This window comes from Podarcis bocagei (assembly GCF_964188305.1).
Source record: "Podarcis bocagei genome assembly, chromosome: 16".
In the NCBI taxonomy this organism is placed as follows: domain Eukaryota; kingdom Metazoa; phylum Chordata; class Lepidosauria; order Squamata; family Lacertidae; genus Podarcis; species Podarcis bocagei.
This window is the reverse complement of record NC_138142.1, coordinates 20,039,540-20,067,483: the sequence shown is the minus strand read 5'-3', so window position 1 is coordinate 20,067,483 and position 27,944 is coordinate 20,039,540. Positions and strand designations below refer to the sequence as shown.

General features: G+C 50.4%; 2 protein-coding genes across 3 annotated transcripts in view; one reads left to right on the top strand and one right to left on the bottom strand.

The window, feature by feature from the left end:
• Positions 1 to 1,767: 1,767 nt before the first annotated feature.
• On the top strand, positions 1,768 to 17,071 carry RASL10A (RAS like family 10 member A). 2 transcript variants are annotated; one of them, XM_081175193.1, is made up of 3 exons: positions 1,768 to 4,411; positions 13,867 to 14,021; positions 14,929 to 17,071. In XM_081175193.1, the coding sequence occupies exons 1-3, from the start codon at positions 4,196 to 4,198 to the stop codon at positions 15,197 to 15,199; spliced, it is 642 nt and encodes a 213-aa protein (XP_081031319.1). In that variant the 5' UTR covers positions 1,768 to 4,195; the 3' UTR covers positions 15,200 to 17,071. The 2 variants fall into 2 exon arrangements, with proteins under 2 accessions (XP_081031319.1, XP_081031320.1); XM_081175194.1 differs by having other exon boundaries at positions 1,773 to 4,411; positions 13,897 to 14,021.
• A 908-nt stretch (positions 17,072 to 17,979) lies between these two features.
• The window catches only part of GAS2L1 (growth arrest specific 2 like 1), a 50,091-nt gene continuing 40,126 nt past the window's right edge, over positions 17,980 to 27,944 (bottom strand). The window contains exons 5-6 of the mRNA XM_081174785.1: positions 24,384 to 24,762; positions 17,980 to 20,655 (exon numbers count right to left, since the gene is read on the bottom strand). Coding sequence (XP_081030911.1) covers positions 18,984 to 20,655; positions 24,384 to 24,762 — 2,051 coding nt within the window. The 3' untranslated portion in view covers positions 17,980 to 18,983. The remainder of the gene's footprint in view (positions 20,656 to 24,383; positions 24,763 to 27,944) is intronic.

Here is a 27,944-nt window from a genome sequence, read left to right as displayed (position 1 = left end):
GGGAACACCAAATATACTTTGGTTTCTATAGTCCTATGAACACGTAGCTGGGAAAGTAAAGACTTATCTCAGAGTGAACTGTGCTGTTAAATCAACTCAAGGCCAAGCCGTCATGCACGTTCCTCGTTAAAATAATTATCTTGGGGACTTTTTCTTGTTGAACTATTTTTCTTAGCTCAGTGATAGAGCATCTGCCTTGCATGTAGAAGATCCCAGGTTTGATCTCCAATGTCATCTCCAGAAAGGGCTGGGAAAGACTGCTTGCCTGAAACCTTGGAGACTCACTGCCAGTCAGTGTCAACAATACTGAGCTGATATAAGGCAGCCCCCTGTGTTTCCACTTACCCTTAATTAGAATCATGTGGACTAGTACCTTCATTTTCTTTTAAAGCAGTAGGATCATAGCTCACAGGCAGAGAACATGATTTGCATGCAGATAGTCCCAGGTTCAAGACTCAACATCTCCAGATAAAACTGGGAATGTCTCCTGCCTGTAACCCTGGAGAGCCGCTGTCAATCATTGCAGACAATCCTGAGCTAAATGGATCAGTGGTCCGACTCTGTATAAGGCAGGGTTCCTAGGTTCCTGTGCTCTCCTTTAACCAAGGGCACCTTGAGAGAACCTATTTACTGAGCATTCAATGAAGGGTGATTAGATGACGCTGGCTTGTATAACAAGCATTCACTCTGATTTGCTTCACTAGAACTAATGTGCATCCAATGAAAGCTGAATGCTGGAAGATTCTGGGCAGATAAAAGGAAGGACTTGTTCATGCAGTGCATAGTTAAACTGTGGAACTCACCTCCACAAGAAATAGCCACCAACCTTTAAAAGAGGATTAGACAAATTCATGGAGGAGAGGTCCATCAATGGCTACTAGCCATGATAGTTATGCTCTGCATACCCTCTTTGAGTTGGGGTGGGTTTCCCTAAGAGCTCCAAATCTATTTCCATGGCTCAACCTGGATTCACAAGTATGTGACTTAATCTCACCCCCCAAATAGTGACCGTCTGGAAGCTTCCTCCATCAGAGGTGCAAAGGAGCCCAATTCTCATAATGAAGACTGCAGAACTGTGAGGTTTATATCTTCACTGCCCCCCTGAGGTTAGAATGGAGACATACACACCTGCCTCCAGCATAGCTGGAAGTCTTTTTTTCTTTTTAATGTCCCAGTTGGCACTTGCTAATTACTTAATAACTTAAAAACGTGCGAGCTGCTGCCAGTCAGTGTAGACAATACTGAGCTAAATGGCTCAATGGTATGACTTGGGATTAAGGCATCTTCTCCTGTGTACTAAGGGAAGTGCTAAGGCTCATAGTCCCTCTATGGATCTAACCATCAGGAAACTGAAGTTTAATAGTAGAAAAGTAAGATCAGTAGAAATTCACTCAGGCCCAAATAATGACAACATAAACAAATTTAAAATTCCCAATTTCCCTGGCAGATCACAATGCTCCTCTTTAAAACGGGGGAGGGGTGGTGTTCCTCTTTTAGTAAAAAGAAATGTTAAAATAAATTAAAGTACAGTGCTTGCATTGGCTGGTACACTTCAGGTGAAAATGAATCATGATCAGTTGCCCCCTCGTATTTACAACCTTCACTAAGGGATGCATTTTAGACAATTTGACATTTCTGATGTACATTTATTTCATTCACAGTATAGCACAACTTTTCTCCAAGGAACTCAATGTAATGTACATAGTTCTCCCTCTCCTCATTTAATCCCCACAACAACCCTACGAGGCAGCAGGTTAGGCTGAGAGGCAGTGACTGGCCCCCAAGGTCGCCCAGTGAGCTTCATGGTTGAGTGGAATTTCGAACCCTGATCTCCCAGGTCCTAGTCCTACCTTCTAACCACTACACCACCCTGGCTTTCTTCGAGACACAGCTTATTCCTGCGATTCTAAGCTGTTTTCACTACAGTGGTACCTCGGGTTACATACACTTCAGGCTACATATGCTTCAGTTTACAGACTCTGCTAACCCAGAAATATTACCTCGGGTTAAGAACTTTGCTTCAGGATGAGAACAAAAATCGTGCTCCGGCGGCGCAGCAGCAGGAGGAGGCCCCATTAGTTAAAGTGGTGCTTCAGGTTAAGAACAGTTTCAGGTTAAGAACAGACCTCCGGAACGAATTAAGTACTTAACCCGAGGTTCCACTGTATTGTGTTTTGATTGTTGCAACCTGCCCCGGAACCTTGAGGTGAAGGGCGGGTCATTAACAACAGCAAACAAACAAACAAATGTTTATCGTTCATTATAATTATAATACTCCTTGCTTGTGAAAACACCCCACCCCCATCTGGAATGTGAATGAGGCCCGTCAATCAATTACCCATCTTTCCCTCTTCAAATCACCTGCCTCGTAGTCACATTAAGTGTAAATACAGTACATTTGCAGCTCGTCAAGACCTCGAGCCTTTTCCGGGAAGTGCCGGATGACTCACCATTTCGTACACTTAAGTTCGGAAGAGAAAGCCAACTTTTTATACGTTCCCTTCCGTTCCTTACTAGAAGGGACGCCCCAGGACCCGGGCAGCTCCACAAAAGAGACTCGGATGCCTTGAGATTGCTCCTCAGTTGAACTCTGCTGCGCGTCTGGATAAGGAAAGGCTGCATTGTAGCGGCGAACTATGAAGTCACATTTTCTGCATCCCTGGGAAGTGAGGAGGGGGGCGGGATGGAGAGAGAGAGAAGATGCAACGCAAACCCCCGCTCCTTCTCGCTCTTCCCACATAGCTCGTCGTCCTACCCTTCCCTCTCCCGCGCTGGATTGCTTAACCGACAGATTTCCAGCCTCCACCAGGCAGAGGCGCCTCCCCTGCTCGCTCTCTCCCCTACACACACGGAACCCGCGCGTTTCCTTCCCCGCCTCGCCCTTCTCACGTGCTTGACCTCTCTCCGAGTAGGCATAGAGCGGGTTTCTGCTTCTGCCGCAGCTTGGAACTCCGGGCAGCGGCGGGGAAAGGCGGGCGCGCAGCACCGCAGTGCTCTGTCCAGGGTGCTGAAAGAGGAGCGATGCGCTCCGCTCCATCTTCGGCGCCCGGGAAAGGAGAGGTAGCAGCCGCGGACGGGATCCGCAGGCGAGGCGAGGGTCCAGCATGAGGACAGGGCCGGGAGGGCGCCGCTGGAGCCGGGCAGGCAGCAGCAGCAGCGATGCCCGGCCGGCTGCGCGCCAGCGGGGCAGAGGCTGGCTTGGCGTCCCGTTCCTCAAGGTTGAGCGCCGTTTCGGAGCGAGGATCTTGAGCCGGGCGGGTCTGGATCTGGAGTGACAGCTGTCCGTCTCAGTCTCCCAGCCTCCTCCAATATTTGGGGGAACTTCTCGCCTTCCTTTTCAATTGGATTAGAAGAGCAGAAAAAGTGGGGAGGACCAGCTCGCTGCTGGCACACGCGCTGCCCTTCAAAGCAGCTCGATTCGGATGGAGTTGGGGGACCAGGCTGGCCAACCAGGCATCCCGGAGCGGCTGTCCTTCAAGCTCCGGTCGCCTCTTTCTCCCTTTCTCGACTCGGTGAGTTCATCTCTCCAGTGAATCGTGAAATCTCTTTACCTGAGGGCGGCTCAGCCGGCAGCCTGCGTTCCCGGGACAGCAGCTCGATTGACGCAAACTTGAGAAGAGCTTGGAAGGGTTGGCGGGGGGAGGACTTTTTGATCTTGGGTGGAGGAGAGACTAGATGAGGCGGGCTGAGGAGGAGCCACCCTCAACGAGGTGAGCTTAGGAGAACCCAGCTGAGCGACTGTAGACCCGGGGGACTTTCGGAGTAGCAAAACAACAGTCATAATGAATTAATAGTAATCGGTCCGTTAAGGAAGTGAGCGGGGTTGCGGCTCAAAGCAACGGCACGGATCTGATGTCTTACTGTGAGGAGCGACTGAAGTCAACATCAAGTCAACCCAGTGGTGCAGAGAACTAATTTTAGACTCTGGACTTCATGGTGTCACCGCCTCCCCCCTACTTTAATGGGCAATTGGTATTACTTCACTTACTTTAAAGCGCTGCGTGGAGGGGTGGAGGGCTTCTACTAGTGCTGCTGAGTGGGGCCCCGGGCCTCTGCCCTAAAGTCTTACCCTGTGGGCGCCTTCCGAGACAGCCCCCACGCCTTCAGAGGTCTCCCTGGATTAATACACTTCTCTCCTCCGATTGCTTGCGGGGGACGGGAGTTTGGGAACTATCCAAGGTCCTGAAAGAAGACGATGGTGGAGACTCTGTCGGTGGCTGTCCTGGGAGCCCCGAAGGTGGGCAAAACGGCCATTATCCGTCAGTTCTTGTACCACGACTTTACAGAGACTTACAGCTCGACTGAGCGCCGCCGTACCTACCGGCCTTCGGTCGTTTTCAACGGGAACATGTACGACATGAAGATTATGGATGTTCCCTACCTGACGGCGTTCCCAGCAAACAGCTCTCAGGTGGGCTTTTATTAAAACCCTCCCACAACTCAACCCAAATTCATCCCCCCGAATATATTTGGCTATGCTTGTGAATTCTACAAGTGAACAACAGATCACTTGTGGGATACAGTGTGGCTGTGCTGAGGCCAGATTGGTTCGTTTTCTAATTGGATTGGGGCCCTCCTGTTAGGTAGGATGGAAATATGGTGTGGGTTGTTCAGCTAGGGGATTCACTCTACGTATTATTATTATTACTTACTATTATATTATATATCCCACCCTTCTCCCAAGCTAGGGTTCAAGGTGGCTTACATTTTAAAACACCATTATAAAATACTAAGTAATAAAGCCAGACTAGTGAAAAACAATAATCAAAGTGCATCAACCATATGATTATTAATTAATTACCTGCCCTTCACCCTAATAACCAAAGCTCAATATTGAAAACCATTTGAAACCACTTGCAGAAATAAGGCAGACCATAGAAAGATACACCTCAAGTACCCAAAGCCAGGGCGAAGAGGTGTGTCTTCAGCATTCACCAAAAAGTGTCTAATGAAGGTGCCAGTTGCACCCCTGTGGGGAGGGAGGGAATTTCACAGTTTAGAGGCCCCCACAGAATTCCCTCTCCTGGGCCACCCATCACAGCTCCGGAGGGCAGTTCAGCAACCAAGAGAGCTCCCTCTGCCAGTCTTAGCACCTAAGAGGGTCTGCAGGGAAGAAGGGAGTCTTTCAGGGAGTGATGACCACCAACCTGGATGGCTTTAAAAGGGGATTAGAGAAATTCATGGGGGCATAAGGCAATTAATGGCCACCAGCTACCACAGTTATATTCTACCTCTACCATTGGAACAGCATACCCAAGCTTGCTTCGTTTTGTTACTTAACACTGTGGTTTTTTCCCAGGAGTGGCAAACTCAAGCCCACCAGATGTTGTTAGGTAACACGTTCCTTCATGTCTGGCCAGGGCTAATTGGAACTGTAGTCCGCAACACCTGGATTGCCCTAGGTCAGGAAAGGTTTGCTGTAAGCATTTTCCTAAACTCTCCTGTGAGGCAGGGTAAAATGTGCTTGCTTAGCTGGCTGGGTGAGTTGGAGAACTCCACTCTCCTTGCAAGGCATTAGGTCTGATTTTACACCAAGGCCCTGTGCTCTGCTGTATGTAAGTCAGGTCCATATTTAGGACAGTGCATATCCAGCAGTTCCACTGGAGTGAAGCGGGAAATGGCAGGATGCCATTGGTCACCATCTTCTGGAACCCAACTCACATTGCCTCCGAACATGGACATTCCACTCCAGGGACCCAGGCTAAAGAAGATTGTTGATAGACGTGTCCATTATGATTTTCGACTATCTCACATTTCACATTTTCAAACAACAATTAATGCCTCTAGTCCTTATGCATTTTCTGTGGGAGCTCCTAAGAGGTGGAATTCCCTCTCCGCAGAAGGTGTCTTGGCACCTGCACAGTACAGTTTTCTCCATATGCTGAAAATGCATCTCTTTTACCCAGGCCTTTGACATTTGAAGTGCAGGACCCACCTTATTCTTCTGATTGCAATTGGTTTTATTATTTTAATTTGTTGCAACCAGTGGTGTGCTGTCAGTGGACCAGGAGGACTAGGCTAGTCCCTTAAATGCTCCTGGAAAATTAGAGTATTAAATAATTAAAGCCTGGTGCCTCCTTCCTAAAGCCCACGGGGGGAAAAGAAAGGGTAAAGGACCCCGGGATGGTTAAATCCAGTCAAAGGTGACTATGGGGTTGCGGCACTCATCTCTGCTTTCAGGCCAAGGGAGCTGGTGTTTGTCCACTCCACAGACAGCTTTCTGGGTCATGTGGCCAGCATGACCAAAGTGCTTCTGGTGCAACGGAACACCGTGACAGAAACCAGAGAGCATGGAAATGCCGTTTGCCTTCCCACCACATTGGTACCTATTTATCTACTTGCACTGATGTGCTTTTGAACTGCTAGATTGGCAGGAGCTGAGACAGAGCAACAGGAGCTCACTCTGTTGCGGGGATTCGAACCACCGACCTTCTGATTGGCAAGCCCAAGAGGCTCAGTGGTTTAGACCACAGCGCCACCCTTCTGCCTGGCTTAGGCAGGGAGGCATGATGCTCACAGGCACAACATCTCCCCAGTCCCCGCTGCCCTTGCAATCTGGCTTGAAAGTGTGTGAGTTTGGTCTGGTGAAATATTGGAACCCAGATGTGCAGCTGAAAGGAGACAGCCAAGTGGGACTTACAATGCTCACATTGCATCTCCCCCATAGCTAGCAGAATGAGGCAAAATTGTGCAGAAATAGTAACAACAGTTCTCTTCATGTCTGTGGGATTTGACTGCCGGTCCAAAAATAATGTAATAGAAAGGGGGGTGGGGGTGAAATTAACTTGGTTCTTCAATTTTTGGCACTTTCCTCCAACACTCAAGCTGTTTCTCAAAGCTTCCCATCTCCCCGCTCTGGCTTTTAAGAATCCTTAAATAGTAAGCCAAAGGGAAGAGTTTGTGTTGGCTGCTGATGAAAATGTAGGCTAACCCGCACAGCCACACCCACCCGGCAGATGACCCATCTTCACTTAGGGGCAAGATGCGAGTTCTGGTGGAAGGCCAGTTCTGAAGATGCAGAATGTGGGTGGAATTGAAAGAAGACAGAAAATAAGGGAGATGGGAGGTGAGAACAAAAACAGGAAAGCTTTCTTTAGGGTCAGGCACATTTAAAGCATCGCAGATGAGATGCAGGTGAAAGATGGAACTAGTCCTCATGTCTATTTACTTCCTCCCCGTGAGAGGCAAGTTGGCCTAAAGAAAGTGGATATTGGGGAAGCTTTTCTCCCTCTCTCATAATGCTAGAACTGGTGGACATCCAATGAAACTGAATTTTGGACGATGCAAGACAGATAAAAGAAAGTCCCTAGAATGGTAGAGTTGGAAGGGACCCCAAGAGTCATCTAGTCCAACCCCTGCCTGGTTAAACTATGGAACTCACTGCCACAGGAGCAGTGGTGGCCAGATGTCACAATGGCTTTAAACGGCGATGGCCCAAGATGGTTGGAGACAGTGATGCTTCTGAATACCAGCTGCTGGAAGCCACAGGAGAGTTGCTCTTGGGCTTGGGTCCTGCTTAAAACATCTGGCTAAGTACTGTGAGAACAGGATGCTGGACTAGAATGGCCATTGGCCTCATCGAGCAAAGCTCCTATTGTGTAATTATGGGGCATGAGCAACACCCTATTGCAAGCGAGCTTATTTTGTCACGTGCTCTACAGATGTTTTGGCCACAGCGTGACAAAGGTCGGTTATTGGTTCCAGATGAGCAGGTGGCTGTTTCAGTGAGAGAGAAGGGAGAGGGGTTTTGGATGTGGGAATTAAATTCTAAGCGGACAAAACGAGGTGGAACTGTAGGGAGACCGTACCTTTCGATTAGGCCTGGCAGAAGCAAGGTTCAGGAACCCCTAGATCAGAGACACAAAAGGGGGCTTCTTGCTGTCCTTTGAATCCAATGCTGCCTTTATGAGGGAAGCCAGACCCTCGTAGGATGTGACTGCTCTACAATCCCCTCATCTAGGTGCAGGTTGTATATATGCAGAGCCCTTTCCGCCCCCAGCTGGAGCTCACTGGAGCTCAGCTCCAGCCCTTTTCAGGTGGGGAACAAGGGAGGAGTTTGTGGTGAGCTCCAGCACCTCTTTTTCTAGAAAAATAGCAGTGTGTGTGTGTGTGTGTGTGTGTGTGTGTGTGTGTGTGTGTGTACACAGGTGGCACTGTGGTCTAAACCACTGAGCCTCTTGGGCTTGGCAATTAAGAAGGTTGGCGGTTTGAATCCCTGCGACGGAGTGAGCTCCCGTTGCTCTGTCCCAGCTTCTGCCAACCTAACAGTTCGAAAGCATGCCAGTGCAAGTAGATAAATAGGTACCACTGTGGTGGGAAGGTAAATGGCGTTTCCATGCGCTCTGGCACTTGTCATAGTCCTCCATGCACCAGAAGCGCTTTAGTCCTGCTGGTCCATGACCTGGAAAGCTGTCTGTGGACAAACGCCGGCTCCCTTGGCCTGAAAGTGAGATGAGCGCTGCAACCCCATAGTCACCTTTGACTGTCCAGGGGTCCGCCCCCGTTTTTACCTTCATGTATATGTATATGTATATGTATATGTATATGTATATGTATATGTATATGTATGCACATATAAAACCATATATCTTAAAGACACCACAGCCTCTGTTGTGCCTCATTGTCCCAAAAGGGAATACAGACCCTCTTAAGTGTGTCTGCAGCCCCTGGGATTTCACACTATTAATGGAGATTAATGTGGTGTGTGGGGACGCGGGTGGCGCTGTGGGTAAAACCTCAGCGCCTAGGACTTGCTGATCGTATGGTCGGCGGTTCGAATCCCCGCGGCGGGGTGCGCTCCCGTTGTTCGGTCCCAGCGCCTGCCAACCTAGCAGTTTGAAAGCACCCCCGGGTGCAAGTAGATAAATAGGTACCGCTTTCTAGCGGGAAGGTAAACGGCATTCCGTGTGCTGCTCTGGTGCCGGTTCGCCAGAGCAGCTTCGTCACGCTGGCCACGTGACCCGGAAGTGTCTGCGGACAGCGCTGGCTCCCGGCCTCTAGAGTGAGATGAGTGCACAACCCTAGAGTCTGGCAAGACTGGCCCGTACGGGCAGGGGTGCCTTTACCTTTACCTTTACCTTTACCTTTACCTTTACCTTTACCTTTACCTTTACCTTTACCTTTACCTTTACCTTTACCTTTAATGTGGTGTGTAACACTATGATACTGATCTAATTTAGGCATGTGGGACTTTAGATGCAGAGGTCAAATGTGGACCTTCAGACCTCTGCATCTGGACCTTGGGACTCTTACCAGGCCACACCTGCTCTCTCCAGGCCACGCCCCTTCACCAGCCCTGCTTTGCACCCTCCTTGAGAGTTTCTGCAAGGCTGGAATGTGCCCTTGAGCTCTGATGATGCTTTTTGCTTTCCTAGATGGAGGGCAGAGAGGGGGGTGGGCGAGCATTCGTAGAAACTAGCCTTCTGTACGAAGGTAAAATTCACCCCCATTGCTCTGCCCACCAATTGGGTGGCTGCTGGAAAGTTGCCTGGAGGGGAATGAACACACACACAGGTCTGAAAAATATATAGTCCTGAACAAGAGCCTTTGTGGTGTTGAACTAAGACCTGGGAGATTGGGGTTCAAATCTCCACCTTGGGCCAATCACCGCCTTTCAGTCAAACCTACCTCACAGGGTTGTTGTGGGGATTAAAGGAGGCGGATGACCATGTATAGCACCTTTAGCTCCTTGGAGGAAAAGGTGGGATGTAGATGAAATAAAGAAATAAAATAAACCCTTCGTCCAAAAGCAGAGGCTCCACGTTCCCTGACATCCGTTCTGACAGTTTGCATTTCTTAGTGCAGAAAGTATTGATCTGACGTGATCTTTCCTATTCTAATTAGTTCAAGGGGGTTCTGGAGGCTTCTCTGTGTGAAAGAAGCAAACAAAAGGTTCATGACGTTTGGGTTATACCTTCAGAGAAGCTGAGTACAGCTGGCTGAAACTGGTTCTTTCATCCTTTCTGTCAAAGTCATGCTGACTATAAAAGTAAGGGCAGAAGGAGCCTGGGATTCTCTTTCTTTCTATCTCTTTTCCTTCTGGTGTGGTGGTCTGTACGTAGTATGCTTAGTGTTAAGGTTTAGACTTATTATAAGTTATAGTAAGTTTAAGTTAAGTCTGCTGCAACTGGATTTCTTATGGACAGTGCCAATCCTAAAACCCAGCCAGATGAGGGGGTATAAATAATAAAATTTATTATTATTATTATTGTTGTTGTTGTTGTTGTTGTTGTTGTTGTTGTTGTTGTGACCATTATGCTCATTTGCCTTCAGTAGCATTAAAGCGCTGCTGGATGAAATACAACTGCCTCTGGGCTATTTTTTGGGTATCCTGCAACGTGTTTTAACTTTTTACTAACTACACATTGGAATCTGCTCTGGGTCAATATTGAGTAGAATTCCATGACACATTCATCTGAGGTGTGCAGAGCAGGGACCCTTCAGGAGATGATCTCCTTGACTGGAAATAAATGTTCAGGCTCCAGAAATGAGTGGCAGCCTCAGGAAAAGAAGACATGATTGTGATCGGCCCCCAGCGCTCCTGGCTCCCCAGTTTCATGGTGTTTCATTATTACTATCTGGGTTAAAAATAAACGCTTTGGTTTTCATCCCATCCTCTGAGCTTCAGCGAGCCGCTAATTGCATTTCACAGTTGACTTCAGTTGATGTGGAGGCCCTGCCTGTGGTGGAAAGCATTCCAGGAGGTGAGACCGAAGGGAGATCTAAAGATGGAGATGGACTTAAGTTGGGGAGGCGGTGTGCTGCTGCTGCAAGATACTGCCCTGCCCACTTTTGCTTCTGGCTCCACCTACCACTGACACAAGGGACGCGGGTGGCGCTGTGGGTTAAACCACAGAGCCTAGGACTTGCTGATTATAAGGTCGGCAGTTCGAATCCCCATGACGGGGTGAGCTCCCATTGCTCGGTCCCTGCTCCTGCCAACCTAGCAGTTCGAAAGCACGTCAAAGTGCAAGTAGATAAATAGGTACCGCTCCGGCGGGAAGGTAAACGGCGTTTCCATGCGCTGCTCTTGTTCGCCAGAAGCTGCTTAGTCATGCTGGCCACATGACCCGGAAACTGTACGCCGGCTCCCTCAGCCAATAAAGCGAGATGAGCGCTGCAACCCCAGAGTCAGTCACGACTGGACCTAATGGTCAGGGGTCCCTTTACCTTTTTACCACTGACACATGCAGGTGGAGGTGGGGAGGGTGGTGGCCCCCTGGCTGCAGAATACTTTCTCCAGAGAAATGTGCCTGCCTGGCATTGTCATCATCAAATTTTAGGCACTGGGCAATGGCCCTCTTGACCCAGGCAGTTGGTTCTTAATTGGAATGATAAGGTGCAATAACACCATAGCCTGTTGTTGAAACAAAATTTAAAAAATCCTTCCAGTAGCACCTTAGAGACCAACTAAGTTTGTTATTGGTATGAGCTTTCATGCTACTGGAAGGAATTTTTAAATTTTGTTTCGACTACGGCAGACCAACATGGCTACCTACCTGTAGCCTGTTGTGTTCATCTTTTAGCAGGGTGGGGTAGGATTTGTCCTTTTCTATCATATTGCAGGATGAGCACTTAACATAAATACAGTCATACCTCAGGTTACAGACACTTCAGGTTGCGTTTTTTCAGGTTACGGACACGCCAAAACCTGGAAGTACCGGAATGGGTTACTTCCGGGTTTTGGTGGCCAAGCATGCGCAGAAGCACCTAATCACAAGCCTCATGTGCGCAGACGCAGCGCTGTGGGTTGCGAAAGTGCCTCCCGCACGGATCACATTCGCAATCCGAGTGTCCACTGTCATGTGCTTTTATTCTTTTGATGTTGTTTGAAACTTTCCCAGTATGCTTTCAGAATCATAAGTTCCTTTAAGACATTTTATGTCTAGACCAGATGGCTGGGAACTTGCCTGCTCTTGATGGGATTATGTTTCCTCTGAAGGAGCAGGTTCGTAGCTTGGGGGTACTCCTAGACCCTTTGCTATCGCTCGAGGCTCAGGTGGCCTCAGTGGCCCGGAGTGCTTTCCATCAGCTTTGGCTGCTGGCCCCACTACGCCCCTATGTGGACAGGGATAGCTTAACTACTGTTGTCTATGCTCTGGTAACTTCAAGGTTATAATGCTGAAATGCTTTATATGTACGGCTGCCTCTGAAGATGGTTTGGAAACTTCAGCTAGTGCAGAATTCAGCAGCCAGGTTGCTCACTGGAGCAAGACGGTTTGAGCATCATAGAATCATAGAATCATAGAGTTGGAAGAGACCACAAGGGCCATCGAGTCCAACCCCCTGCCAAGCAGGAAACACCATCAGAGCACTTCTGACATATGGTTGTCAAGCCTCTGCTTAAAGACCTCCAAAGTAGGAGACTCCACCACACTCCTTGGCAGCAAATTCCACTGTTGAACAGCTCTTACTGTCAGGAAGTTCTTCCTAATGTTTAGGTGGAATCTTCTTTCTTGTAGTTTGGATCCATTGCTCCATGTCCGCTTCTCTGGAGCAGCAGAAAACAACCTTTCTCCCTCCTCTATGTGACATCCTTTTATATATTTGAACATGGCTATCATATCACCCCTTAACCTCCTCTTCTCCAGGCTAAACATGCCCAGCTCCCTTAGCCGTTCCTCATAAGGCATCGTTTCCAGGCCTTTGACCATTTTGGTTGCCCTCCTCTGGACACGTTCCAGTTTGTCAGTGTCCTTCTTGAACTGTGGTGCCCAGAACTGGACACAGTACTCGGCATCATTTACACCGATCCTGGTCTGACTGCACTGGCTACCAATTAGGTTCCGGTCCCAATTAAAAGTGCTGGTTTTGACCTATAAAGCCTTAAATGGCCCAGGACCACAATATCTCAAGGACTGCCTCTTTCCATATCAACCTACCTGGACCCTGAGATCATCTTCTGAGGTCCTCCTTCATGTGCCTCCTTCTCGAGAGGTCTGGAGGATGGCAGCATGAGAACGGGCCTTCTCTGCAGTGGCTCCCCATCTGTGGAATTTTCTCCCCAGGGAAGTTCGCCTGGTGCCTTCATTATTCACCTTTAGGCACCAGGCAAAAACATTCCTTTTTAACCAGGCCTTTGGTTGACCTGATGGACATCCTATACCCTTTTAAAATGCAGTTCTTTTTGGGGGGGTGTCATTGGGTTGTTGTTTTTATTTTGAAATATTGTGGCTTTTATGTTGATCTTTTCTGTGAACCGCCCTGAGACCTCCGGGTATAGGGTGGTATATAAATTCAGTAAATAATAATAATACAGTGGTACCTCGGCTTAAGAACTTAATTCTTTCTGGTGGTCCTTTCTTAACCTGAAACTGCTCTTAACCTGAAGACCACTTTAGCTAATGGGGCCTCCCGCTGCCCCCGCTCCACCACTGCGCAACTTCTGTTCTCATCCTGAAGCAAAGTTCTTAATCCGAGGTACTATTTCTGGGTTAGTGGAGTCTGTAACCTGAAGCGTCTGTAACCCGAGGTACCACTGTAATACATTTATGAACTCGCTCCATACTTACAAAATAAAGTGGGGCAAGAAATGAATAAATGTAATTAATAGTGGTAGTAATATAAGTTATTATAGCTATTTTTGTTATCATTAACTTTGAGAAGGTTGGCATCAGGATGAAAATGGTTCCCTACCTGTTCTATATCTGGATACAAATTTGACAGGGATGTACCTCGGTGACAGAGCCTCTGCTTTGCAGGCAGGTTCAATCCCCACCATCTCCAAATAGGGCTGGGAGAAGGTCCTTCTCTGAAACCCTGGAGAGCTACTGCCAGTCAGTGTTGACAATAGTGAGCTGGATGGACCCATGGGCCTGACTCTGCACAATGCAGCTGAGTGATAATGTCCCTTTTTCGTTGCACCAGCTTTCCCCATCTTTTCCTCTCGCCCACCAGGAGTGGTCAGACCTGAAATCCCGAGGGCTGAGGAATACTGATGCCTACGTCCTGGTGTATGATATCTGCAGCCCAGAAAGCTTTGAGTATGTGAAAATGATCCGTCAGCAGATCCAGGAGAACAGGTGAGCAGAAGGGATGGGAGAGGAGGGGGTGGATTTGGCGGTGGGGCGGGGGGAGCACAGAATCAGGAAAGCTGCTTTTCCCTCCAGAGTGAGGCTGCAGTCTTCAACCCACCTCTCGTATGGATCAGTCTCGGGGAATTCAGTGGGATTTACTTCTGAGTAAACACGCCACCACTCATCTGGTGGTGCAACGTGACTACTCGGAAGTCCTACTATTGAACTCAGCGTGGGTTTTATTCCCAGGTAAGTGGGGTTAGGATTGCAGCCTTAAAGAAGCCCAGTCCCACTTTCAAATATCCACAGCCATTTGCATGGGGAAAATAAGCCCCAGCTAGCATGGCCATTTTGAACCACAACTCCCATCATCCTTAGCCAGCATGGCCACTTTGGACTACAATTTCCATCATCCCTAGACAGAATGGCCACTTTGGACTACAATTCCCATCATCCCTAGGCAGAAAGGCCACTTGGGACTACAATTCCCATCATCCCTAGGCACAAAGGCCACTTTGGACTACAATTCCCATCATCCCTAGGCAGAATGGCCACTTTGGACTACAATTCCCATCATCCCTAGGCAGAAAGGCCACTTGGGACTACAATTCCCATCATCCCTAGGCAGAATGGCCACTTTGGACTACAATTCCCATCATCTCTAGGCAGAAGGGCCACTTTGGACTACAATTCCCATCATCCCTAGCCAGCATGGCTACTTTAGACTACCATTCCCAACAGCCCCAGCCAGCAGGGCCATTTTGTACTACCACTTGGCAGGGGCTGATGGGAGTTATGGTCCAAAATTTCTGGAGGGCCCCAGGCTGGGGAGAGCCTGTAGGTTTGGGGTCTGTGCATCGCTCCGACCTTCTTTCTCTACTCTATGAACTTGGAGTTCCTCTTCCTCTCCTAGGGCGAGCAGCAGTGGCGAAGCCCCCATCATTGTGGTGGGGAACAAGCGGGACCTGCAGCGCCAGCGCTTCTCCCCCCGCCGGGCCCTCTCGCTGCTGGTCAAGAAGAGCTGGAAGTGCGGCTACATGGAGTGCTCGGCCAAGTTCAACTGGCACATCATCCTCCTCTTCAAGGAGCTCCTCTGCAGCGTCTTGGCCCGAGGCTGCAGGAACAACCACTCTGCCATGCGCCTCCAGGGGGCGCTGCACAGGAACAGGTGCAGCCTGATGTGAGGAGACCCTGCCGGCCACAAGGGGGCGTACTCACCGAACAATGGAATTGCAGAGCCTGGAGGGTCGTCTAGCCCAACCCTCTGCAACGGGGTGCCCCCCCTCAAAAAAACACCTTTCCAAGAGGTTCGGACATTGGAGCCGTAGTGGGAAGCTGAGGGCCACATCTCGGCCACCAGGGCTGTGTTTGCAGGAGTAACCCCTTGAAATCCCTGGGCGTTTCTGCTTGGTGCGATGAACACCTTGGAGGGGGGGAGTGGAGTTTTGGGGTGCCATCGAGCCAAAATCCACGTAGCCCAGTTTTCTGTCATGGGTGGCGGGTGCCTGTGGCTGAGAAGCCCCTCCGCCATTTTGATTTTCCCACAATGCCACGGGGCAGCCATTAGCTTGGGAAGGATTTAGACACAATGGGAAATTTTAGATAGCAGGTGGATCCCCAGACTCAATCACTGCAGGCAGGTAATCAGTTGTGGGGAGGAGGGAGCCAAGCTGCTGGGGGAATCACTGGCTCAAGAGTGAGCCCAGCAGAGGGTGGGGCCTCTGACCTGGAGCCAGCCTTGACCCAGTGGGCAGCTGAAGGCTTGATGGCTGTAGGTCCCAGTATAGCGTCCAGAAATAAGCAGCAGGCACTCTTCGCTTACAATGCACAGGCCAGACCCTCTAATTTCCAAGGTTGTGGCTCTGGCGCAAAGCACCTGCCCCTATGTTCCATCCCTGGCAGGATCGCTGGGGGAAACTCCCCTGCCTGAAACCCTGGAGAGATGCTGCCAGTCAGTGTCGACAACACTGAGCTAGGTGGACCACTGGGCTGGCTAAGCAGAAGGCAGTTTCCTAATTAATTCACTACCACCCCTTTCAAAGAACAGGAAGGACTAGAACCTTAATTTATTTTTAGGGAGGAAGCAAGAGCAAGAGTTGTAGAGCATCTGCTTCCCCAACCTGCAAGCTCTGGAAAGCCACTGCTGGTCAGTGTGGACAACATTCAGGCAACTGGCCAAGTCCTGTAAGCCTACTGATCGATTCTTCGGCTTGGGGCTCTTGCACAGAGGGCCCCAGTTGCATGCCCACTTCTAGCATCAGAGAAGCAGCCGTGTGGATTTTCAGCATCTCAGGCCTGACCTCAGCTAGCTGGGTGATTGTTTCTGCCCTCATAGATGAGATCCAGTCCTTTGTGTGGTCCCATGTGATGCTCCAGAGACATCTGCTGGGCCATAGCTCAGTGGTAGAGCATCTGCTTTGCATGCAGAAGGCTGCAGGTTCAATCCCCGGCTTCTCCAGGTATGGCTGGGAAAGAGAGATACAAACCTTGCCTGAAACCTTGGAGAGCTGCTGCCAGCCAGGGTGGGCATTACTGGGCTAGGGGCTGCCCACGGTTTGATTTGCCGCAAGGAAATATGCGTCCTCTTTCCCTGTATGAAATCTCTGCATGCAAAACGCTTGAAGGAGCTGTTTGCTCCTCGGAAGCCTCAGACGTGCTGTGGTTTCAAGAGGCTTCGATGAGGTCTGTGAAAACACACACACACGCGCGCACACACACACACACACAACTGGGAGGGTCCTCCTATCTAAGACCAGGGAACCAGTTTCGCAACGTCTGCCTGCCTTCTCAGGAATTCATTACAAGCCACAACCACCACCAGCCCAATAGCACAATCGCTGACGCCACGTTCATTCATAATCTGGGACAACGGCCAATGCTGCTTTTGCACTCAGTTGTGACTAATGTGGACTAGTGTGTTGCGAAAACAAAACGGGAGTCGAGGGCAAGTGGGAGAAGAAAAGGTCTCGTTTGTTAAAAGCCACAATTCTCCCCATCACCCCATCAAACTCTTGTTGGCTGGGATCAAGTGTTTGGCTTGCTTTTGATCCCCCCCCCCCGAAAATGTTTTGCAGGGTGGGGGGCTCAAGAGTTTCAGGGACCCTTGCCCCCTTTCTCCAAAGCTGCCACCATCATCTCTGGGCCAGAGGCTACAGCACAAAAGGGTCTTCTACACCAGCCTCCCTTTCTTTTGCAAGACACTGATCATGTTTAACACAGTCTCCAAGGAAGGGCTCCCCATTCCAGCGGTGCAATACTGGACCATCTATAAAGCATCCTCAACCAGGTCCCTTGTTATGTCTTGCTTGCAAATTGTGGTGCCAGGGTTTTTTGGCGGGGGGGGGGACTGGCAGGGCATCAGGTGATAACGTCCTCTCAAATGCTCTTGAGCAATGGATCTCAGCCAATGGCAATGCTTGATCTACCACCCAAAGGTAGTTGTACTCCCAGGTCCCATCAGGGCTGGCACTCTTACATGCGCCACGTAATACCTGTTCTGTATCTGTAAGAAAGTGCACCTTGGGAACTCCCTGCCTCTTGATTTCAGGCAGGGGCTGTTCGTTGTATTCTTTTCGCCACCTGCTAAAAAAATGTTCTCCTTTAGACAACCCCACCCAGCCGTTTAGAAAGTTGGCAAGAGTTTTAATCTGCTTTTAGCCTATTGCTTTTTAACTTTTCGAAAGCCTTAAATCATTGTCGTTAAGTCTGTATGACTATTTTTATCGTTTTTGTAAACCACGTTGAGGTTTCTTGGGTGGCTGAACAACCAAGCAGTAAATTTTACGAAATTAAATAAATCAACTTCAGCGGGCAGCATGCCCAATGGTTAGGGACAGTTCTGCAACATCTGGAGGGCAACATGTTGCCTACCTCTAGTAGGGGGGGGGGAGAGACACACACCTGGGACCGGTTCACATCCACCCATCTTCACACTTCTGCAATAAAGGCACAGAGTCAAAACACATGATTTGTCCTCTTTTTTTTTACTTTCTGGGTTCCGAGAGCTCGCAGGTCAGTTCAATTAGCTACATTCGTGGGGTCGGAAGGCGGGCACTATACGGGAGGCAGCGCTCAGGAGGCGAGCGGACACACTCTGTTGTATTTATATAAATATGCATAGATTATTTAAACACACCTACAGTACATTGGGGGAGGCAGGGGGGTTGGTCTGGTTGAGGGGACAGGAGTCTTAATGGCCCAGATCCCAGGACACCGAGAGGGTCCGTCTGAAGAGGAATTCATGTGCAAGACTTCAGCGAGACCCTCTCTCTCCAAAAGCGCGACTCGTTTAAAAAATAGATAATCTGCAGAAAACGCTGTCAGCTCGCCTAGTGGGGAGAGGCTCCCCCAGTCTCTGTGTGGGGCCTCCCCCATCCTGTGCACATTAAGCACCTTCCCACTTTGACTCACCACTATCTGCAAGACTCCCAAGGGTCTATAGCGTCCACTCAGCTGGGAAGGCGCCTTTTTAAAACACCCCCAAGGGGAAGCTGCCCAAGGATGTCAAAGCTGAGGCAGGGGTTACATGAGAAGGGAGCAAGAGGTTTAGAGGTCAAAAGTGCTACTCGAATTGGAAGACTGGGGAAGGAGGTGGAAGGCGATCAAAGCCGACTCAAAAGAATTTTACAACGGCCGATGCGAGCGAATATCGGACCACGTCAGAAGCTCCTCGCTGTGTTATCCAGTGTCCAAAGACTTTCCCCTGAAAGCTTCTCTCTCACACACACACACACATACACACAAATTTGCTATGAAGCCATGCCACTCTTCAGCCATAATTAAAAACCAAACCCCAATGGAAGAACCACCTTAGAAATTAAAGGCATCTCCACCCACACAATCCGTTCAGAACAGCAGCAATATTGAGGTCACCGGAGGAACAGTGCCTGAGGGACGGGGGAAGGAAGGCTGGGCAACTGAAGCAGCCAGGAAGGAGAGAGGAGGCAGCCGGTTGCCCTCTGGCACCCTTCATGCCCAGGCGCCCTCGTCGGCCACCCCGGACTCTGCCGGGCCGTGGGAAGGCTCCACAAGGGAGGCGAAGACGTTGTGGAAGGCTGCCCAGGGTCGGTACTGCTCTGGAGGGCGCTTGGAAGGGCTGCCCTTGGGCGAGGCGCCCCCTGCTGGAGACTTGCCCACCCCTGCCACCTTGTAGCTGAGGGGCGTGGGGATTTTCGAAGGGGTCTTGTCCGGCTGGGAGTCGGTGCGAGGCTTGATCATGGGGCGCAGTTTGAGTTTGTAGATGGAAGGCACACGGTCAGGCTTCTTGAGGGACGACTTCGGGCGCAGCACGACTTCCTCGCAGGGAGCGGACCCCTCTGCGGCCTCGCGGGGCGGAGAGCCCAGGTCCGAATCAGCCGCCTCCGTGATGCCCCACGGGCTGTCCGTCAGAGGCTCGGGAAGCTCCGCCCCTTCCTGGACCTCCTGCAGGTCATTCAGGCAGACGTAGCAGTTGCTCTCGTCCGAGGAGCTGGAAAGAGCCGGCTTCCTCCAGCGCGTGGCTTGCTCAAGAGGCACTGGCGAGTCCCACAGCTCGCAGGTGTCTTCCGAGCCGTTGTGGAAGTCGGGGGGCACCGTGATGCCCGCTTCGGGGACCCCCGGCCTCTGGGAGGTGGCGTTCCTCTTGGGCTCGTCTTTCGCCTCGCCTGGGAGGCCGTACTTGCTGAAGAAGTTGAGGGACGACGAGGACGAGCTGGAGGAGCAGTAGGCCGAGTCGGCGGCTCCTTGATCTGGGGTGGTTTGCAGGAGGCGGGGGCCGTCGCAGGCCCGGCCCAGGGGCTCTAACTGCTCTGGCTCCCCATCCACCACCAGGCCCATCATTTGGGAGTTGGCCAGGAACTCTTCCTCCAGTCGCCGGAACAGCTGCTGCTCCTGGCTGGGGTCCAGGCGCAGAGGGGTCCGGAAGGTGTGAGACAGTTCTTCCAGCTCCCGTCCTAAACTGTCTGAGGGATGCTGCGAGTGCCCGCTCCCGCCAGGCCGGGGCTGCTGCCTCGTGGCCCCGCGGGATCCCCCCAAAGCTGGCTGCTTCTGCCTCAGAGTCCCGCAGGCCGAGGGAGGCGGCGTCCGCGGCCGGGGGTCTGTCGTTTTCGTGGCGGGGAGAGACCCCCTGCGGTTGGTGAGCGCCGGGCTCCGAGACCCCACCGGCGTCCCTGGCGCCCACCTGGCTGGGCTCTTGGTCCTGGGGGTGCTTCTTCCAGAGCCCCCGGGCCTCTCCTTGGGGTCTTCGGCCCGCACCCAAGAGTGCTGCCCGTCCTTACCTCGGCTGATGACCAGAACGGTGGGCTCCCCGCTGGGCCTCCCCTGGCTTCGTGCCCGTGGGCGAGGGCTCTGCTGCACGGACGGCTTGAGGTGCCCATTGGCCATCCGGGGGCGGCCGCGTTCTTCCGCCTCAGTCCTCCTGGGCGCCAGAGATGGCCTTGGCAAGTCCACCCAGTCTCGTGACTGGCTGCGGCTGGCCGGCTGCCTCTTGGGGCTGGCGTGGGCCTGAGGGCTGGTCCCTTCGCCCAGCCGCCGCCCAGGCTCCTTCCTGAGTGCTGGGCCGTTGCTGCTGCCATCTTCATTGTGCCGCCTTCCCAAAGTGCCGCTCTGCGCGGAGGACGCTGAGGAATCGCTGTCTCCAGAAAGACGCCGGGCTCTGGGGGGCCTAGAGCAGAGGGGGAAAGGCAATTGTGGTGGTTAGCAGCGTTAGCATTTATCCATACAAAAAGATTTCTATAATGCCATTCACAATAATGGTGCAAAACGTGGCAGCCGGACCGTTGACTCGAGTTTCTTGCCGTGACACCATTCTTAAAAAAGCTGCCCATCTACTACCGAGCCAGGTTCAAGTTTCTTAAGCTAATTTAAAAAGCCTGAATCTTTATATCCCAGTTGTATTGCATTGAGGTCATCTACCAAAGAGTTGTGGTTTGTTCCCTGAATTGGTGAGGATCGTTTGACAACAACAAGGTGGCTATGAAAACTAGGGTATGGTTCCTGGATGAAACGGTGAGGCCCCTTCCATTGCTCTCCTAACCTGTTGCTATATCTTCTTCCCTGAATGGTGGGGTTTATTGGGTAGTTTCCTTGCTGGGACAGCATGGCATGAATTTTAGCTTACTTTTATAATTTTATTGTTTATCTTTTAATAATGTTTTATGGTATTTTGTGTAAAGGCATGGACCTCACAAATTTAATAAACTTGACTTGAAGACTTGAAGACAACAACAAGGGGGGTGGTTATTGTTTTGATGTTTCAGTTTAATTATTTACTTGTGTTTTATCTTGTATTTCATTCTGTGAACCACCCTGGGATCTCTTGATGAAGGGCAGTATATAAGTTTAATAAATTTTAAATTTTAAAACAAACAAACAAATAGTGTCATCGGCCCAGTCCTGTGGAACATTCTGCCACTAGAGATTCAGCAGGCAACTTTCAGCGGGCAACTATTACTCCTGGCCTACGATTAGGAATGCATCCTTCCGCAAGGGTTAGCTGGTAGCTGTCTTAAACCTTTTAAATAGTTTTACTGTATGGTTTTTATGTTTTATTGCTGTAAACCGCTTTGATTTTCTTAAAACAACAACAACACAGCAGCATGCAAATATTTTTATGAATAAATAAGTTAATAAACGTCAGAGCAGCTTACAACAATTATACATGAAACCACATTTTTAATTTAAAAAAACATATAAAAAGTTGAATTTGGAAATCAGCTCAGTATTGTGGAAAGGTGTCAAATGGAATCAGGCTGGGGAAAGGTCATGGAGGTGACATCTGCCAAAAAAACAACAATATCCTAGTGGGCCAATCCTGCAAAGGATAGGTGGTCTGATTAGAAAATTTAGATAATTTGTCATGAATCATAGTTAATTAGTGGGAAGGGATCACAAGGGCCATCTACCCTACCTGCCCACAGACTGCCTCGCCAGAGTGGTGCATGCTTTGGTTATCTCCCACTTGGACTACTGCAATGCGCTCTACGTGGGGCTACCTTTGAAGGTGACCCAGAAACTATAATAATCCAGAATGCGGCAACTAGACTGGTGACTGAATTGTGCTTGGAAACGTACTGGGAGCCAATGTAGGTCATTCAGGACAGGTATTATATGGTCTTGGCAGCTGCCTCCAAAGTGTTGGTGTTGACCTTTAAAGCCCTAAACGGCCTCAGCCCAGTATACCTGAAGGAGTGTCTCCACCTCCATCGTTCTGCCCGGACACTGAGGTCCAGCGCCGAGGGCCTTTTGGCGGTTCCCTCACTACGAGAAGCAAAGCTACAGCGAACCAGGCAGAGGGCCCACCCTGTAGAACGCCCTCCCATCAGATGTCAAAGAGATAAACAACTACCTGACATTTAGAAGACATCTAAAGGCAGCCCTGTTCAGGGAAGTTTTTAATGTGTGACATTTTAATGTATTTTTAATCTTTGTTGGAAGCCGCCCAGAGTGGCTGGGGAGGCCCAGCCAGATGGGCGGGATAGAAATAATAAAATTATTATTATTATTATTATTATTATTATTATTATTATTATTATTATTATTATTATTATTATTATTATTCCAAGCCACTGCAATGCAGGAATCTTTTGCCCAACACGGGGCTCGAACCCTCGACCCTGAGATTAAGAGTCTCATGCTTTACTGACTGACCTATCCCAGGCCCACGGGCTGGCTGTTTCCCACAACAGTTGTACAGGTTATGTTTTCCATCATTATGACAGTGAAGCTGGAGCCTAAGGGAGGAGGACTTCCATTGCAGCCACCCAGAGGAAGAACCTTAAGGCTCTCTGCGCCTTCGTGCATCTGTTTAGCTGTTCGATACAGCAATGCTTGTCAAGTTGGATGGCTTGAGAAAACAACTAGGCAAGTTCACGGAGGGGACGGCTGTCATGATGGATATGTTCCCCTTCCACTGCCAGGGGGCAGCAGTGGAGAAAGTTCTGTTGCACCCGGGTCCTGCTCGGAAGCTTCCCTTTACCCAGGAGATACTAAAAACCGTTTCCTGCCTGATGGTCTTCTCCCTTCAGAATGGCATAGAGCCGAAGGAGGAAGTCAAACGAGCGACACTCTTGGAAAGCTCTATGGACTTCCCAAGGCTCAGGTGACTTGTACTGACCTTTTCCAAGCAATCTGCACAAAAGTCTGCTCTGGGATGCTCTAACAACATCTCTGCACAGGACCACCGAGCGGTACCCTGTGTGTGTATTGGCATGAGTTGGTGTTACAAAGATCCTCAGCATCTCTAGAGGAGAGGAACCAGCTCCCACGGCAGGTTGCCAGGAGTGGATAAGACAAGGAAAAGTTCTTACCACCTGCTTTTTATTCAATATTCACAGAGAGAGGCTTGGAAACACAGCCTCTTGGAATAATGGCGTTGCCCCCAGGTGAGTCTCCACCTTCTTTTTCTCCCACTTCCCCATTCGTCATCTCTTCTACGGGTGGCGCTGAAGGCACTTTGCTTCTGAGCCCTTTGCTCTCCTACTTTCAAGGCTCGCCGGGTTCTGGGAGAAGGGAGTGGGTCTGGAATGCTTTCTAAAGACACTGTGTCCGTCAGCTGTTGCTCTCCTGGTTCTTCCTCTTCCTCCTCCTCCTCTCCCATTCTTTCCCAACTTTCCCCCTCATCTGCCTCTGAGCTGTGACCTCCCTCAAACCCCTGCTGTAATTCTGAACTGTCTTCTTCTCTGGAAGGGTCTTCTCGGTAGTGTCACCCGCCCTGTGGAACGCCTTCCCACCAGATGCCAAGGAAATAAACAACTATCTGACTTTTAGAAGACATCTGAAGGCAGCCCTGCTTAGGGTGGTTTTTGATGTTTTATTGTGTTTTTAATATTCTGTTGGGAGCCAACCAGAATGGCTGGGGAAGCCCAGCCAGATGGGCGGGGTATAAATAATAAATTGTTCTACCTGGACACTGAGGTCCAGCGCTGAGGGCCTTCTGGCAGTTCCTTCACTGCGAGAAGCCAAGTTACAGGGAACCAGGAAGAGGGCCTTCTCGGTAGTGGCACCCGCCCTGTGGAACGCCCTCCCACCAGATGTCAAAGAGAACAACTACCAAACTTTTAAAAGACATCTGAAGGCAGCCCTGTTTAGGGAAGCATTTAATGTTTGATGAATTACTGTATTTTAATATTTGGTTGGAAGCAGCCCAGAGTGGCTGGGGAAGCCCAGCCAGATGGGCGGGGTATAAATAATAAATTATAATTATAATTAGGCTAGGGAGGCAGTCTCCACCATTCCTCCTGTGCCCAGCCCCTGACACTAGGTAAGGCTGGCAAAGACCCCTTGTCTGAAACACTGCAGAACTGCTGCTGGTCTGTGTAGACCAGTTAACTGGACCCAGGGAACAACTCGGGATAAGGCAACTTCCTCCATCCAGAAAACAACCTCCATTACCTGAGAGTGTTGGACAGCCGCGAGTCACTGGTGTCCCGCTGAACCGTGGGCCCCCTCAGTGGGCTGGCAGAGCTCTGGCCGGACCTTGAGGGCAGCCCGTCGTGCTTCGTGGTCAAAGGACCCCCTGGCAGCTGCCGCGGAGGGATGTGGTCTCCTCCAGGCCCCTTTGCGGGGTGTCCGGGACGGGTCCCTTTTGTGTGGCTCGGGTCCCCTCCAGCGGAGAGCCGCTTATCCCCGCCACGGAGGGGTTCGGAGAGCTTGTGCTGGCTCATGGCTTCAGCCCGGCGCTGGGCACTGGGGCTGCCTGTCTGGGGGCTGCCTGGAGTCACCGTCTTCTGGGGGGAGAATCCGAGTCCCCGGGTCTGGTTCAGGCGGTGGGCTGCAACAGAGAGAGGACATCAGGACGAGTGAGGAAAATGAAACAAAAACGGTCTTCCATCCCCAGGATAGAAAAGCATCCACATGCCACTCTTAAGATATTCCCTTCCACCTTAAGAGGAACAGGCATGACTGTTGTATGTCACATGCCTGTTTACACTCCAGCACAGAAAACAGCTTGCTGGGAACTTCCGTTTGTGTATAGCTTTTGCTTATGCTGCTTGCTTGGACACGAAGGAGAGAAGACATGTTTTTCCCTTTGTCCTGATGCTGAATAAAATGCCTGTAAATACGCTTTACACAGCCTCTATCCACCCTTCTGTTGTGGAGAGTTATTTTCTCTGCTGGCTTGCGTGCTCAGTTTCTGAAGGTTTCTGAGGCTCGAGTCGCAGTTACCGTATTTTTCACTCTATAAGACGCACTTTTCCCCTCCTAAAAAGTAAGGGGAAATGTGTGTGCGTCTTACGGAGTGAATGCAGGGCAGCGGGGAGCCTTCATCCCGCTGCCCTGTGGAGGCTTCGCACCACTATCCCCGGCTTTTGCGGGAGGTGGGGAAAGGGACAGAGTGCGTGGCTCTGTCCCTTCCCCCACCTCCCAGAAAACCCCCCAAGAGCCACGCTCCCTTTAAAGAGCGCACGGCTCTTGCGGGAGGTGGGGGGAAAGCCAGGCGGCTTGCTTTCGCTGAAGCCAGGAGGGCAAGAGGGATCGGTGCACACCGATCCCGCTTGCTCTCCTGGCTTAAGGGATAGCCCTGCAAAGCTTCCTGAGCGAAGAGGGAGGAGTGCTTCCTCTCCGCTCAGGAGGCTTTGCGTTGCTTTCTTATTTCTTGTTTTCCTCCCCTAAAAACTAGGTGCGTCTTATGGTCCGGTGCGTCTAATAGAGCGAAAAATATGGTACATGCTGATCCAAGGACTGGAGATCGCCCGGCTGCTGGTCAGTGGGCTGGAGCCAGCTGCCGGCCTGCCAATTGCCCGCATTTCCTTGGGTGCATCCCAAAGCCACATCGCCTGGGGCGAGTTCTCCCAGACCTGTGGCGAGTGAGATCTCTACCTCACGTCCATTGCGGTTTTCAAGCAAGTACAGAAGAGGAATTGCCCCAGCCAAGCACCAGGAGGACTCTATAGTTTCTTACCTTCTTCTCACCCTGAACCAATGAGGGAAGACCCTCTCCCAAACTCTCAGTGGACACAGGGTGGGGTGACAAATAATGGCTGGCTGGTTAGCCAAGCCAATATTTGGTGAACCTTGTTAACGGGGGGAAAGCTTATTTCTGGCTGTGTCTCCTAAGTTAGCATCCCCTGCTCTGTGGTTGCAAGCAAGGATCTGTCAGGGATTCTAAAATCATTTTTATTGATTTTTTCTCCATATATATTTTTACCAAATCAGCCACATTAAAACAAATTTAATACAAATCTCTGCCAGGGATTCCTTAGCTGTGATTCCTGCATTGTAGGGGTTTGGACTAGATAAAACTTAAGGTCCCTTGTAACTCTACAGTTCTCTGATATTACCCGGCTACCTAGAGAGCAAACTTTTGTTTCTCAAAGCTCACAAACGGCTAATGTCAGCTGTGCACATCCTTGTGGACTAGCAGATTTTGCTAACTGATCTACAAGGCTGTCTCACCAGACTCTCCCTAGCCCAACCCCTCATTGCTCCATTCCGTTGTCTCATCTGCAACACAAGCTTATGCACCAATGCTACTGGGGAGATAACAAGCTGTCCTTCCACTAGGTATTTATCCCAATATATATAGTTGGACTGAGGGACGCGGGTGGCGCTGTGGGTTAAACCACAAAGCCTAGGGCTTGCCGATCAGAAGGTCGGCGGTTCGAATCCCTGCGATGGGGTGAGCTCCCGTTGCTCGGTCCCAGCTCCAGCCAGCCTAGCAGTTCAAAAGCACGTCAAAGTGCAAGTAGATAAATAGGTACCACTCTGGCGGGAAGGTAAACGGCGTTTCCGTGCGCTGCTCTGGTTCGCCAGAAGCGGCTTAGTCATGCTGGCCACATGATCCGGAAGCTGTACGCCGGCTCGGTTGGCCAATAAAGCGAGATGAGCGCCGCAACCCCAGAGTTGGCCACGACTGGACCTAATAGTCAGGGGTCCCTTTACCTTTACAGTTGGACTGATGTACTTTCAGCTGAACATTGTGGAATGTCTGTTTTTAATTTTTTTTTTTAAAAGTCAAGTTTCTAGCCCATAGGGTTGCAAGGCTCAGCATCCAAGCCAACCAGGAGGGAGAGAAAAAAAACAGCAAGGCTGGGTAACTCCAGGTCACTGTTTTGTGCAAAGCGCAATGAACCCGTGTGGAAGGAAGCTATGATGGCCACGAGCCACAAGGGGGCACTGCGGGAATGCAGCAAACCCCCACCTTCAGAAGTTGAAAGTTCCCAGGCTTGATTATGTAGCCGTTTTGAGGTTAATATCGTTTCATGCTCTCCGCTTCCCTGAACAACAGGAAGACTCAGAGTCAGCTGCTATGGGGTCAGTTTCCTGGGAAGGAAAACAGAAGGCTCACAGCATGACTTGCTGAGCTACAATGCAGGAGAGCAAGGGATGGCCTTTGTAAACAACGGCAGCCCCTCCAAGGATCGTGCCAAGGCAGGTTGCCAATGTGGGAAAAATCCAGAAATCTGGGCTTATCTTTATGCGCAAACACGCTCCCCAAGATGGCATAAAAAAGCAGTCTGCAGGATGAGGCTGCTGATAGATATAGTCCGCCATCCTTTCCTCACAGTGGCCAAAGGCCCCAAAGAACCAAGTTAGACTGCCTCTGCACCTGGAAGCTCTGTACGAATATCAGAAGAGCCTTTCTGCCAGATCAGGCCCATGGCCCATTCAGCCTGTCACCCTCTCCTCACAATGGACAATCAGAAGCCCAGAGCAGGATCTGGGCACAAAAGCACTCTGTCCCTCCTCCGTGGTTTCCAGGGACTGGTACAGTGGTACCTTGGTTCTCAAATGCCGGAAACCCAGAAGTAAGTGTTCCGGTTTTTGAACGTTTTTCAGAAGCCAAACGTCGGATGTGGTTGTGGGCTATTGTTTCAGGGGCACCTGCACCAATCCGAAGCCGCACCTTAGTTTTCGAACATTTCAGAAGTTAAATGGACTTCCGGAACAGATTAAGTTTGGTGCTTTTGTTCTTGCTATTTATTTTGTGCTTTTGTTTTTGAGGCTTTTTCA